The sequence below is a fragment of the Cyanidioschyzon merolae genome, chromosome 10, assembly GCF_000091205.1.
Source record: "Cyanidioschyzon merolae strain 10D DNA, chromosome 10, complete genome".
NCBI classification, from domain to species: Eukaryota; Rhodophyta; class Bangiophyceae; order Cyanidiales; family Cyanidiaceae; genus Cyanidioschyzon; species Cyanidioschyzon merolae.
In genome coordinates, this window is record NC_010136.1 from 339463 (window position 1) to 353864 (window position 14402).

The 14402-nt window shown below is 56.1% G+C and overlaps 5 protein-coding genes and 1 non-coding gene across 6 annotated transcripts, besides 1 other annotated feature; 3 read left to right on the top strand and 3 right to left on the bottom strand.

Annotated features, from left to right (window-relative positions):
* Positions 1 to 429: 429 nt before the first annotated feature.
* CYME_CMJ120C (putative nin one binding protein) lies at positions 430 to 1959 on the bottom strand (the record flags this gene model as incomplete). Its single annotated transcript, XM_005534802.1, has 1 exon — positions 430 to 1959. The coding sequence occupies one exon, from the start codon at positions 1957 to 1959 to the stop codon at positions 430 to 432; it is 1530 nt and encodes a 509-aa protein (XP_005534859.1).
* A 2116-nt stretch (positions 1960 to 4075) lies between these two features.
* Positions 4076 to 4549, top strand: CYME_CMJ121C (hypothetical protein; the record flags this gene model as incomplete). The annotated part of the gene is made up of 1 exon (XM_005534803.1): positions 4076 to 4549. One exon carries the CDS (start codon positions 4076 to 4078, stop codon positions 4547 to 4549), a length of 474 nt encoding a protein of 157 aa, XP_005534860.1.
* Positions 4550 to 4572: 23 nt separating this feature from the next.
* Positions 4573 to 6460, bottom strand: CYME_CMJ122T. The gene has a single exon (XR_002461352.1). It is a non-coding gene; the product is annotated as a hypothetical transcript (transcript).
* A 168-nt stretch (positions 6461 to 6628) lies between these two features.
* CYME_CMJ123C (hypothetical protein) lies at positions 6629 to 10981 on the top strand (the record flags this gene model as incomplete). Its single annotated transcript, XM_005534804.1, has 1 exon — positions 6629 to 10981. One exon carries the CDS (start codon positions 6629 to 6631, stop codon positions 10979 to 10981), a length of 4353 nt encoding a protein of 1450 aa, XP_005534861.1.
* Positions 7687 to 11132: a sequence feature (possible transcribed region).
* A 371-nt stretch (positions 11133 to 11503) lies between these two features.
* On the top strand, positions 11504 to 12085 carry CYME_CMJ125C (40S ribosomal protein S9; the record flags this gene model as incomplete). The annotated part of the gene is made up of 1 exon (XM_005534805.1): positions 11504 to 12085. One exon carries the CDS (start codon positions 11504 to 11506, stop codon positions 12083 to 12085), a length of 582 nt encoding a protein of 193 aa, XP_005534862.1.
* Positions 12086 to 13056: 971 nt separating this feature from the next.
* On the bottom strand, positions 13057 to 13731 carry CYME_CMJ126C (hypothetical protein; the record flags this gene model as incomplete). Its single annotated transcript, XM_005534806.1, has 1 exon — positions 13057 to 13731. One exon carries the CDS (start codon positions 13729 to 13731, stop codon positions 13057 to 13059), a length of 675 nt encoding a protein of 224 aa, XP_005534863.1.
* Positions 13732 to 14402: the final 671 nt, after the last annotated feature.

Consider the following 14402-nt stretch of genomic DNA (forward strand, 5'->3'; position numbering starts at 1 on the left):
CACTGCTTCATCTGATGTGGCTGGTGCGCAGCACAATCGTCTAGGTCGCGCTTGTCTGCAAGCGTTTGCAAGCTGGATACAAGGTGTTCACCTTTTCGTGCAAAAAAATCTTGCTGTTTCTGGCGCTATCTTCCAGTATAGATATCCGGCGAGGAAGGAGCTCTCGGTAGGATGTCATCTTGGACATCAGCTACACACCAGTGAGAGAGGGATGGCGGGCAATTTCGGCCAACAACGTCATCCATGTCGTCCTTGAGCGGACCCAGGAATCACGAACCGTCGGCACAGAGCAAATACGGCTGGCTATCAACAAGGCCTCTCAAAGCCTCCCCAGAGACTCACGAGGAGCTCTGTGATCGGCCCGCAGTCGGGAGCATCCTTTGCATTGCCGCGATGTGGACGCGCTTGTCAACGGCAAGTCCCAAATTCCTACCGTTTTGAACGTCGCTGGTGTCGCCCAGTCGGCAGTGCATTACGAGAAGATGGATGCACAACCGGCAGGACCGGCGCAAGATATGTTTGACGTGGCCCAAAGAGCTCCTCCGTCCCCTGCGCTGAGTTATGCGCCGCATTGCTCGGGCAGTTCGCCGCCTTGCGACGCGACATGCGCTGATGGCGTCGAAGCTTCTCAGAATATTCATCTGCTCTCAGAATGAAATCTCGGTAGAGACCATCACGTCCGCCAACGGGCTTCGGAATGGAGCTCAGCGAGCCACGGGTGGAGAGTCGAGGCGCGCCGTCGATGGATCGAGCGAATCGAGGCAGCCGAATCCTTTCTCGGTGCTTCGCTCCGATTCCCGATGTATCAGTATCACCCGCGGTGACTTCTTTGATGCAGCGAATGAGCGTGCCATAATTACCGCATTCGGGGCAGAAACGGATCGTTTGCTCGTCCAGTTCCTGTGCATCTATGGTACGATTGCAGGCAGTGCAGAGGCGAATGAAATGCCGTGCCCAGCGGATCGTTTTCCGTGAGTCAACACTCACCAACGGAATATCGAGACACCGCATCACGTTCTGCATACTAAAATCGGTTGTCGCAATGGCCACCTGACCGGGTTTCAGCGCGTCCCATCGGAGCTCGGAGGCGATAGCTTCCGGGTTATGGGTCGGTGGCAGCCAGGTATCCGCACATAGAGCCTCAGCATGTGACGACATGCCTCTGCTCGAGTCCACATATGCAGAAGAAGCGCCGTTTTCACTGGAGTCTTTCTCAGCTTCAGAGGGAATACAAGACTGCACATCATTTTTCATTGACCGCTGTGACTCTTTCTCACATGCCGTTCTGTTGCACTCTGCTCGGTGGTGCGGCCGACTACCTGGATACATGGACAGTTCGTCGACTCCTCGCAGCAAACTCTCTGGTAACGAGGCATCGAGTTCAGAAAGTCTTCGCCGGACTTTTTTGAGACCCTCCCCGAAAACATACGTGCGAGGGTCGAAAAAGTCGGGATTCCGGGTTGATTCGCGACGCCAGGATAGCGCAGACTGCGCTATTCGTTCTCCGTGTATGTCAAACGAGTCGGAAGCAGTGCGCGTACTGGGCGCGGAACCCGCGCCGCACGTCTCTTCGACTCCGTTCCCCGAGGTAACAGGTTCGCTGGGCTTCTCTGGGTGCCCGAGATCAATCGCGAGTGCAATCAAATTGACGTCCGCTGTGCTCAGGAATCCCAAGTCGCCAGTTTCGCGTGCAGCGCGCTCAACACAAGCCACGGCTTTGGGAGAAGGCTCCGACACCGTCAGCGCTCGTGCGTCATCCGCTCCTCCTGACTTGAGTCCAAGAAGCCACTCGAGTCGCTTTCGGGCAGCCTCGTCTCGAACTTCGTGTAGCACATCAGGTACTGTACATAGTTGCAAATCTTTCTCGAGCGCGGCGCGCTGAAGCCAGCTTTCCGAGGCGTGGATCCAGGCGCTTGCATCGAGCACCAAAAACCGACGCGTGGCTGCGTTTTCCACCATGGAGTCTCGGGCACGAGTGCTGTGCAAAAGTAGTACTTTTTCAGTTCAGTGTTCCAGCGATAAGCTACTGCTCGATCGTTGCTGTCTCGTATGCGTCTTTCCGGTAGACTTGAACCTCGACCTGAGCGTCTGCCAAAACGTATACAGAGAATATATGTGGCCGCGCGTCGGCAGCGCTCGGTCGTGGCCGTCGAAAACAGCGACCCGGCGCTTTCGCGAGGGCGCAAACGTATCGATGCTGGTGCCAGTGAGGAGCCGCGCCAGTCACCGCAGCACCTGTGCTGCCGTGGACTTTGCATGGACTGATGCCGCCAGGACACTGGTGTCCGTCAACCTGCCACAGTACCTGTCATCGGGCGAGTGGTTTTTGGTGTTACGGACGAGTGAGGCGCCTATTTTATCGTTCCGCTTCTGCAGCAGGTTCCGCGCCCCCCAGAGAACACGTGTCGTTTACCAGAGTCGAAGACTGTTGCTGCCGATGACGGTGAATATCCAAGTATTGGACTTTTGCGAGGCTCCGCAACGTGGAGCTATCCCATGCAGGTTCCTCGTTGGAGGAGTATCCACGGAGACGGACCCGAATGCAGTGACGCACCGGCGGACTTGCACGATTCGACGCGTGCGCTCTTCAGCGAGGATGCCGGATGCATCGACGCAGTCGCTGGCGTTGCTCCGAGCCCATAGCACATCCGGGCGACAGGATCGAAATCGGGGCCGTGTTTGCCAGTAGCAGCTGGTAGCGTGGTCATCAAGGGGTTGCTCAGGGCGCCAACCTCAACGATGGAACCTGGAACCCCGATTCTCGTGCGCCGTCATAGGTGCACTGCACGCGGCTCGGCACCAGAGCCGGCAAGAGCGTTTAGAAATGTCTCGCTGTCATCAGCGGGTCCGCCGTGGAGATGCAGTTCGTGAACAAGTGGCATATCGATCACGAATCGATCGTCATACGAATCATATGATTTTCGTCCGCGATGCAGAAAAACGCATCCATAGACAGAAGATGAGGACGCCTGCTTTTCTGGAAATTGGGGTGTATGTGCGCGTCGTTGAGTTCGTATCAGGGACGACCTCAAGATCGTCGCTCCTTTGCACTCTGTGGGGCAGCCTCTCGGTCTTTGGACATAAAGGGATGATGACCGCACGCAACCGCCAACGTGCAGCCGCTGGTCGAGATCGCCCGGCCACTCAAGGACAACTGCACACTTGTTCATTCCAGGCATGTGCAGCTGATGTTTCTGGAGCATCGTTTATGAATCTGAACGGGTACTCCCGGCTGGGCAAACACTGCTGCTGCCCGAGCAAGACACCAGAGTCGGAGCACAGACGCTTGCACGTTCTCCCGGACCCAGACAAGTCTTCCTGTCGAGAATACAGATCCAGTCGTTCCAGGGACCGGAATGTGCCGTGCCTCCCATAGAGCCTGAATGCGAGACTGGATGCCGCACAGTCGCTGCTGCGGACCTTGGCGAAGATCGACCAGCTTTCCGCGAACAGGACGTGCGTCGATCAGCTGATGCCCATGGTCGATCGAGGTGGCACGCATCCAGGGTCCAGCGATCAACACGGTAATCAGTATTGTCCATAAAAGTTCTGTTTGTGTGTGCGTCGATCAGCTGATGCCCATGGTCGATCGAGGTGGCACGCATCCAGGGTCCAGCGATCAACACGGTAATCAGTATTGTCTATAAAAGTTCTGTTTGTGTGTGCGTCGATCAGCTGATGCCCATGGTCGATCGAGGTGGCACGCATCCAGGGTCCAGCGATCAGCACGGTAATCAGTATTGTCCATAAAAGTTCTGTTTGTGTGTGCGTCGATCAGCTGATGCCCATGGTCGATCGAGGTGGCACGCATCCAGGGTCCAGCGATCAACACGGTAATCAGTATTGTCCATAAAAGTCCTACGTGTGTGCACCTCCATTCGAGCGAGCGCGCACAGCTCCACTCGAGCGCAGGTTCCACGCGGCGGATCGAGGCGCCCCGGAGCGCGCGCGTCCTGCGAGGAGCGCAAAGTACGTCCGCAGGTACCTGGCAGTAACCTCACACGGACGACATCTCTTATCGTTCAACCGGAGCTCGTATCGCGCTGAGAAATATCAAACTTCGGTAACGACGAAAATGCTCGGGTTTGTGACAGGCCTCATTCCCTTAACCAGAAATGACTCTGTCGTCGACAGCAGCTTGAAACGTTGCCGGGTTCGCACGAGTAAGGTTTCGCTGCGGATGCAGTTGAAGCGCCTCAGGTGGAGTGAGTTTGAGGATCGCGCAGCGTACGCGCCGTTGCCCAGGAACTGGGCAGGCGAGTTCGACTCCATAGGACCGCTGGATCCGCCGAAAAGTCAAGAGGAGAAACTGCCAGAGCAAATCTTCGGTCAGAAGTATGAGAAGCCGCTCCCGCTGAATATCACTCCTGAGGAAGAAGCTGCTTTCAAAGCGTTTCAGAGCGCCGAACAGCGAGCACGGCAGGAAGCCGTCGCTCGTCTAGCCGAGAAGAAGCAGCTGGAAACCGCAGCGCCTGGCATAATGAGCAACTTTGATCCCGCTTGGGTTTACAAGACCCCAGTTCTCGAGTACTGGCGGAGTCGCAAGTGAAGACGGGCAGAACTCTGTTTGTCGTTTGCTTCCGCGTTTACGCGCACTAAAGGCTATAGTTGCACGAAGAGACTTGTTAGCGTCAACAGGGTTTGGAACGGGAACGACTATCACATAAACCACTTCGTTTCGTTTCACGCTACACCCCTGTCTTGTTACAGTTCATCAGGTTCATTCAGCCAACACAAGCGCAGACGCTAAAGTTTTGGTTTCTCTACAGCATGATCACCACCAGACTCTAAGGGTTTTTTCTGCAATTGATCTCATTTTTCCTCGATCACGCCCTCGGCTTTAAAGGCACCGCTCTCTCATGCCCATCCAGCTCGGTCACCAGCAGTCGAAGTAAGTTGATGGCAGCGTTCAAGTCCCGATTTCGCAGCTTCCTGTCATTTTCTAAGATTTCCAAGCACAGGCGAAAGAATAGATCTACGCCCCTCTCACTTTTTGCATCCTGTTGGTATACAGCCTGAGTGCATGCTTCGCATCGGTGATACATGGGTGTTGTCGGGTGTTCCGAAATGTCCATCACACCTCCGAGTGCCAACATGTGGCGGGTGAGCGCCTGCTTCACTTCTCGGTACACCGTCTTGATTGGTATACAAGGCTCTCCTATATGTAGTCCTATGTTTCCGCGCCCGGCGCCCTGCCCGACGATCATGGACTTCTTCTGGGAGATGCCCTCGGTGCGTATGCTGTCCGCTGTACGCGCAAGTACACGCTGTTCCATTCGATGACAGTTTGGTGAAACGCGATGTTGTCCACGATGACACAAATACCGGAAGCCAATTCTCGGCATGAGAAGAACGCGAGAAATGCCGATTCGTTTAGGCTCGCTTCGTGCTAAAAGGCGACGCACGCTGCACTGGAAGCGAGAGCTATGATGACTCAAGTCCAAGCCAATACGCCTTTCCGATCCAAACGCAAGACACGGAGGCCTCTGGTACCATATCCCGTGAGAGGTTTCAAGCTGCTGTCGAATGCCTTTTCGCCGATGACACAAAGCGAGAGGCACTTGTCTTTCCAACGGAATCAATCATTTGACGTAAAGTGGTCAGTTGGTGTTCAGCTCAAGCGCGTGCAAAACTCCTCGAAAGACGACGTCGATTATGATTACATGTCGCTAGTACAGAGACTCGAATTGCTGCGCCCATGTGTTGCCTTGAAACAGAATTTCAGAAACCTTGAAGAATGTGTGACTTGAGCTTGCTTCACGTATGGAAACGGTAAGCGTTGAAGCCTGCACCTATGAATTGGATGATCATGTCGATTGCGTTTTCGGATTCTTCGATCGACGATGTCGCGAATCATCATCTTGGTTCCGGTGACATGCCGAGTTCCAGCGGCAGAGAGATTCGAAGGAGCCCCTCCGACCTACAGACCGAGAACCCCAAAACTGCGTATGCAACCGCAAGCCCATACTCCTGCACTTCGAATGGTGATACTATAAATCTTAGAAAGGGTACGGAAAAATCTCGAGCTAGGAATAGAGCGAGCCGTTCAGTGCCCCAGTTTAACCGAACACGCTCATTGTGGGGCTTGTTCAATATAATGAGGCGCCCGACGTCTGACTGCTACGAAAACTATCCGCAACGGGTCCCTGTGCACCAGGTTTGCCAATTAAGCTCGAGTTCTGCGGGCGCTGTGCAGCCTGATCGTAAGCCGGGAACCTTTCGCCACCAACGGGAACGCGGTTCGGTTACGTCCGCACCCGCTCGCCCTGCAAACCACCTGGCGTTCACCACCGCTCTCACAAAGCAACCTCCCAGCGCAGTTCTTTTGAACTTCAATGCACCACGTCCTCCTATCTGAAGAAGATTGACCAAGATCCCGACGAGACACTCGCCATCAAAGTGCCTTCGTTCCACAGGAGCGCATCGACGTTTCCGCTCAACGCCACCGTTCAACCAGTCTGGACAGCAGCACAGAGGCGCTGCGCGTTCATTCCGAACGCCTGCCCCTGAACGGCTCGGTACTGAAGCGCTGCACGTGCAACGCGGTTGCAGGACAGACTTGTTGTTGTTGTTAGCTGCGATACACCTTGTCCAAGTTCGGCTTTGTTATTATTGAAAGCACACGAACATGCAGGTGAGGCCGCTCCCTGATCTCGCTCGTGAGCTTCACGCTTCCCAAGTGCGGGTCGTGGTTCGCGCGCTGCAAGAGCTCTGGGTAGAGCACGGCGCTCTCGGTGACTGTTCTGCAACCGCCGAAGATCTTGCTGCTATTCTAGTAGAAGAGATAGGTGCTCGCGATGTCGATTTTGATGTGGAAACGTTGGAATCAGAGAGCGCTGGTAGCGCGGACGTCGACTCGGACGAGCTGCTCGAGGGCCTTCGCGCGCTCCGCGAAGCCAAACGAAAGGTTGCACTAGCGAAACAAGGGGAAGAGCGTTCCTTAGAAAACGTTGATGCTGAGCATTTTTCAGAGCGAGCCGAAGAGCTCGTGGTATTCCTTCTAAACGAAGTCAGTCGCGAACGTCTTGGTCACTCGCTGGCAAAGAGGAGCGCTTTGGAGACCCAGCGTGCTGAGAGCGGAGTCCCAGCGGACGCGCACCAAACTCACCGGGCAGGCCATGCGTTCTTCAATCTTGTCCTAGCTCTCTACACCGCTGTGATGCTCAGAAGTGAGCGCTCAAAGACGAGGCATCTCGGCTGTCTGCTGCTCGCACGACTGCCAGTACGGGCAGCAATGACCGCCCTGGCGCTTGACCGAGGCAAGGTCGTTGCGATTCTGCTTCGAGAACACAGCTTTCTGCGCAAGGCGGCAGCAAGAGCGTTGAGTACGCTCCTACTGCGGTTCGTGGATGTCGTGTCTGGCGCAAATGCGGCAAAGCCTAGTCAGTTCGAGGACGTCGACTCGATATGGCTGCGACGATTGCGCTATGATCAACACTTCTTACGGACGCTTGCAACTGTGTTTCGCGGTCTCGTCATCGCGCTCGAAGACCCAGATGATGAGGTCTTCGCCGAATCCCTCCTCGGACTTGTGCGTTTGTGTCGAGGTCGACCAGAGGGAGCGGAAAGCGCGCGATCTCCCCTGGGGCTCCATTGTTTCGAGATTCTGGATGCGTCTGGTGCCGCGATTATTGCCCGCTTTTATCAAACATCGGACCCTGAGCTGAAAAGCACGATATTGAGAGAGCTCCCTGGTTTTATCGCACTGAGCCTTGACCGCCACAAGCAGGGCAGCAATGCTGCCGGAAAGACAGCACCGCGCGCTGCACCACCACAGACCAAAAGGAAGGTCTCGTGTGCGGTCGATCCCGGAGCAGGCCCAGCGCCGGAGGCCGACGATCTCTGGGCGCTATCTTTCGTGAGAGAGTTCTGCATGCCCATGTTGAAGCTGGAGCGGAACCTCGTGCGTCTTGAGGATGAGGCAGCTGCTGAGACAAACGCGTCGCATGGCAGCGGATCCCAGCCCAAATCGCATCGCCACACGAAAGCTACGGAACGGAACGAGTCCGTCTGGCGGGCTGTAGTTGTATTTCTTCTGGAGTTGGCGTGCCTGACTCGCAACAGGGACGTCCAGGATTTGCTTGCCTCGGAACTTCCAGCATTGCAGGTAGCACTGTCTCAGCGGGAACTCTCCTCAGGTCTGTCTGCGTACCTTTTTCGCAGTCTGCTTTCGGCGTCGATGGAGCTCTTGCCTACCCCAGAGGGCCAGTACCGATTTCTGTTGAAGGAGCTGGAGCTGTGGCCAAGACGACCGCGTTCGTGTCAAACTCGAGCGAATTTGATGCTCCTGGTCTCCCTAACCATGGATTGCGCCTATCGCTTTCCCTCTGGGCGCGTTGAAAACGGAGCACCTTTTGGCGCTTCGGCCAGCGCCTTCACGGATGTACCCAGTATCTGCCGAGCGCTGTTCCCGCCACTTCGGAGGAACCTCCTGGACAGTCACCTTGTTCGTGAATCAGACTGGAATCGTCTCCGGGACACCCTGTTCTGCGCAATGACCGTGGTTTGCGCGAGACTACATACTTCGCTCTGCGGTACGGGGCAACAGGCATTCGATACCAATCGGGCACATACGAACCCTTCAGGTCAACAGGTTGACCTGCTGTCAGAGGCTCGCTGCCATGAGCTCACCACAACTCTCCATTTCCTGAGCAATTTTCGCGAGATTGTTTTTCGTTACCACGGGCTGAGTGCTCAGTACGGTGATTTCATGGCAGCGCTGATATGTTTGGCTCTGCAGGCCGTCTTCTACCAGCGCGGCGTGCCGTTGGCGCTCCAGCAAGTCGCCATTGGCTTCATGACGGAGACGCTTCGTGACTGCGCAAGGCACGTGGCCTCGCCGACTGCTCTGAAAATCTTCTCTCGAGGCATATGCTGTGCTCTGCCCTTACTGCCACCATTCGAGGCAGAAAACGAGTTGTATGATATGCTGGTGATTTTCCTTGAGCAGGCAGTGGCTCGTGCCTCAGCGCTTCCGGTGCAACGTCGAGTCTGGAGATCGTCGACAGGCGTGCTCCGTTTTGAGACTTGTGCTCCCGTCCGAGCATGGCAAAGCGCCGAAACTGTCGAATTAAGCGGTTCCGCCCTGTCTCCCGATGAAAACAAGACAGGCGCGGGAGACCCACTGCTGCAGATGCTCCTTGATGCTGGTCAAAGCCCGCAGATGCTACTCAGAAAAGCCACAAGCGGCGCAACGGCACCGAATGCGAACCCTGGTGAGCGCAAAGTGCACGCCGCGCGGCACTCGATTCCGAGTTTACTGCTTGACTCGGACGAGGAAACAAATCTCGAGGAGAAGAACCCTGCAGACGAGAGGCAGGTACCGCTGCGTACGCTGATATCCGAAGCAGCCCCAATGCTCTACGACACCCAAACCGGCACCGAATATGCGGAATTCGTACGGCGAACGAACCTCGAGCTCATCGGATCTATTTTCGAGATGCAGAAGCGCTTTCCGGGAGCGAACTCGCGGGCGCTACGAACGTATGTGCAGCTAGCTGTACTGCAGATTGAGCTCTTAGCAGAGAGTCCCAGTCGAGCCTACCGTGATGACGTTTTTCTTGATGTGGCCGCAGCAGCTGACAGCCAGTTGCGTTTCCTGCGCATTGGGGAATACGCTACCCCTGAATCCCGGGATGCACTCCTGCGGCGAGTCGCTACCAAGGATGACACTCAACTGCAAGCGTTCCTAATTGTGAATGGCGGTCAGGCACGTCCGCTTGTCGCAGCGCATATCACGGATGCTGTGGTGGACGTAGTGCGCGCGCTGTTACTCCACGAGCACCTCTTGATGCAATGTGTTCCTGATGCCCTACGCAAGGCGACCGTCTCGGAAGTGAATGGGCTGGAACGGAGCTGGGTCACGCGCCAGCCGTCCGTCGCTGCGTTTATAGAACGTTTCCTGGCATTCGTTTGGCCGCGCGTATCGACTGGTCCAGCACCAGGGACACCTGCGCCAGCCGTACAACTCTGCGGTGACCATGGGCCGCTGCGCATTCAGGCGCACTATACTCTGGATCATCGAGCAGGTCTTGTGCGTTTGGTCCTTGATGTTGAGTATCAAGAGGATGCTTGCGGTTTTGCGGATATTCGCATCGGTTTCTGCGGAGACGGTGATTCGAGCGATTCCAGCGACACAGCATCCTCGGCAAGCGCTGACGCTGTGAAATCGCCAGCCGACGCTGGCTGGCTGCAGGTCCCCGAACAGTACCAGTATCGATTCTTCCTGCGGCAAAGTGCTACGTTGCAGGTGCCGCTTCCCTTGCGCCGTGGTGTCTACTACGTCGAACCGATTCGGGTTCGAGTCTGGTGGCGTCCGTGTGATAGCCTCGCGAACATGTTCGTGACCGAGTCGTCGAATGGAACGGACGCTGCAGTGCCCGTTGTTGGTGTCGATGATTATCAAACTCGAGCTGCTGCCGCTGTGGCAGTTTGGCAATGCAGGACAGCGATGCCGATGGCGCTCGGTGAAGTACCTGTAACGCCGTCGCGCTTACTCCTGTTTTCTCCATTGGACACGGGTACGGGTGCGTCGTCCCTTGAGTTTTGCTACGGACTCTGGGATCGCTGTCCGGCTGGGCGGGCTGCGGCCATGGCGCCCGCCGAAACCTCTCTGCCAGCAGTGTCGCGCTCCTATCTATGGGTCCATTACCTGCTCAGATTTCTGGAGACCACCTTCAGTTTCAGAACCATGGCGAAAGCTCCAGACTCTGAGCCACAATACGCGGTCTTGTACGCTCGTTCTCGAGTGCACGGGTACAGCGTTCTGATGCGCCTGGAGGCACCGCTGGACACAGCCTTGCAAGGCACAGGGTCACCGCGCGATTTAGAGCCCGGGATGCGACCGTGGATACTGATGCATCTGCGCTCTGAGGATGCGCTCTTTCTCGACGTATTCTATGGTCATTTGGTGAATGCGCTACGGCACTGGGAGCTACCTCTCGACGTCCGGGAACACGACGAGCGCTCCATCATGAGCTGACGCCCCGGCAACGAGTGCCCGACTTGTGATTGCACCGCTCGCGATGCTTTGTGCTTCATGGTAAGCAGAAAGGACGCACTTGCGCCCCGGCAGTCATGATACTGCGCAGTGCAGTGCAGTGCAGTCGATATGCGCATGGCGTTTGTTGCGTAGCTGCCTGCGGCACTGGAGCGCGGTGCATACGCCTGCGTGTCGTCGTTGGGCAGCACGCAGCGGTTATGTAAATCTGGACTTTATTGGACACGATGTGCATGGTACACGATTTTCATGGTGTGTCTAGTTTAAAACCAAAATATACAGCTCTTTGCCGCGCGTCGCCACCCGATCCGACGGGCGGCGACGCACATCATCTTCCGCCCTGAAGAAATAGCCGACTCTGGCAGCTGCGTTCTTGGTACGCAACTCCTGCACGGCGGATACGCTTGGTGTTGACGTGGAGCTATCGCCGGGGGGCGCTCGAGTGCACCTTAGAAGCAGCGACTGCGTGCGGCGTGTGCGCGCTTTGCAGCATTTTGCAGCGCCATGGGCAAATCATACCGGAACTTTTCTAAAGTCTATAAGATCCCGCGACGGCCGTTCGAGAAAGAACGCCTTGACGCGGAGCTCAAGCTCTGTGGTGAGTACGGCCTCCGCAATAAGCGCGAAGTATGGCGGGTTCAGTACGCGCTTTCGAAGATCCGGGCAGCCGCCCGGGAGCTTTTGACAAAAGATGAAAAAGATGAGCGACGCATCGTCGAGGGCGCTGCCCTGCTCCGTCGCTTGACGCGGTACGGTTTATTGGACCAGACGCAACAGGATCTCAACTACGTTTTATCGCTCAAAGTTCAAGACTTTTTAGAACGTCGACTACAGACGCAGGTGTTCAAGTTAGGGCTGGCAAAGTCTATTCACCACGCACGCGTTTTGATTCTGCAGCGGCATATCCGCGTTGGCAAACAGCTAGTGACAGTTCCTAGTTTCATGGTGCGCGTTGACTCCCAGAAACATATCGACTTTGCGCCAACGTCACCGTTCGGAGGTGGTCGTCCAGGTCGCGTCAAGCGTCGCCGTTTGCGGCGAGAGTCCAGTGGCGATGCTGGCGACGCCGCCGACGACGACGAGTAACACGACACGTTCAGCACTGGATGCGGTTCCGTGTGTGAGTGTGAGTGTAAGTGTGTGTGTGTGCGGGCGGGCGTAAGCTTCGGATTCCATGATGTTCCGCGCGTCCTCCGTTGTTGCATGTGGCTGTGTACGTGTTTTGAAGGGCGTAAACTGCGGATTCCACGATGTTCCGCGCGTCTTCATCTCTTGACGGTTGACGATGCAGTCCCTGCTGCACCTGGTCGATGCGGTCGATCGAGGTTGCTCGCCTCCGGGTCCGATGTCCAGGAGAAGCTCCAGGGTTGCGTTCCCCACGCGCAGTTGTCGATAGCGCTCGGGGACACCAGCGCACCCGACTGGCAACATGGGGCCGTTTCTGGAACGTCTCTGCATCTGCATGCCACAAACAGATGGGCGAACCCAACCTCCAGACCTTTGACGTCGCGCTGAGCGCTCATCGAGGCGAGCGGCGAACTCTCGAATGCGTTGATGGAAGGAAAACGCCAGTGCATCTATGTACAAACCCGGTAGCATTCTGCAAGGGCGTTTACCGGAGATGGGGTTTCCGGTGCACCAGTGTCGCGCGTGCTGCCTCCCCGATGTTTGCGATCACGGGCGTGCTGCTGTATGGACCCGGTCGGTACGCAAGCACGATCCACAGCAGCTGGGCGATCAAGCCGCTTGCGGAACAGCGTCAGCACAGCGCGTATCTGCGCTTATTTCAGGGACTGCTCAAGAGTCTGGTCGACCGATGACGGTTTATCTTTTGCTTCCAAACTAGAGCAGATGCAACACAGAATGAAGGCACCTTCCCCTGTAATCGTCAACGGCTCTCACTGAAAACCCATGCAACCGAAACGTCCAATCATGCGGATTTCGTAAAGTGTCAGCGTCTTGCACGATCTATGCATGATTCTGGGTCCCATGTGATCGACAGACGCTGTTGAGAGCAGGCTTGCGTCGCGTGTCCCCGTTGTAACGGAACGCCGGTGTCACTTGCGCCACTCCGTGGACTCATCCTTCATTGCAATAGAGGGCGGTTTACCGCGACCCAGTTTCATTTTTAACCATTGGATAAGGCTCATAGCTTGTTCGGGTCGAATCATCTGCGTCGGATAGTCAAAATCTTTCGCAATAACGCGGTAGCCGTACTCCAGGTCATCAGCGGTATACTTTCGCAACGCGGAGTACTTGCGCAGGGCGGCGTGGATCATGCGACGCCCCTGCTCACTGAAAACAGAGCGTGCCACTCCCTTGTTCAAAGTGTCGCCATAGAATTTGCGTCCCCAGCTCGTGCGCATAGCGTTAACCAGCATCTTCGCGCGCCCGTCGCCTCTCATGGTGCCCAGTGGGTACCACAGCCCCGAGACGGGACTACGCGCGAGAATTGCAAACACCGGTGTACCGTCTTCAGGAACCTCTAGTTCGCTAGGCGGTGCCAGTGGAGCATTAGGTTTACCTTTCTTGGCTTGGAGGCCAATAACGCCTCGATGCGGCAGTGCGGTCGAGCGATGCACCCCAGCGGCGCTTGCCGGTGCGCTCTGTACGCGTGACCTTGGACAGAAAACACCGTGGGTATGAGCAGTTGTTAGAGATACCGCTTGTCCATTTCTGTTTAGACTTGGTTTCCAACGTGTACCACTGAAACCAGCGCCTTGGATGAACATCTGTTACCAGTTCACCTGTGCGGCACACGAAGAGTGATGGACAATGCCTGCAATGTTCGTTGTACGGAAGGCCATCGATGGGCAGCGAGTCGTGATCGCCGGCTCCGCTGCGTGCCCGCCGTGAGCACCCCCGCAGCAGCGCTCATGGTGCCGGTGCAGATGTATGCTTGAGTCAGAGCGACTTGGCCGTACCACTTTGGGCATCGGATGGAGTAATACTACAGCTGGCATGGAATTAGGGCTAGGTATCATTCTGGGAACCTGAAATATAGGCAGATGGACGTACTGGCTACGGCCACGCGAAGCGATATGCTTGGAGATAACTGCAATATGAGCAACGCCCAGTCGCAGCTTGAATGCCCCTAGTCCCAGAATAAGCTGCGTTGCGAACGAGTCGCGCAGGTCTCGCCGGAGCAACCGCCACTTTAGAGGCACACCGAGCGCAAACCTGGGAGACTCGTCCGGCTCGCGGGACCTGCCTCCTGTACGGTAAACTTTCGACAATATGGAAACCTGTTCCCGCTCTAAAATTTTTTTTGTTGAGGGGAAAGAAATTATTTTCTAGTTGCTAGGTAGTGGTTGGTCTCTGTCCTTTATTACGATATGGCGCACTCGATACGCCCACCTCCATATTCGGCAGGAACGGAACACGTCGCGCATGTCGCCTTTGT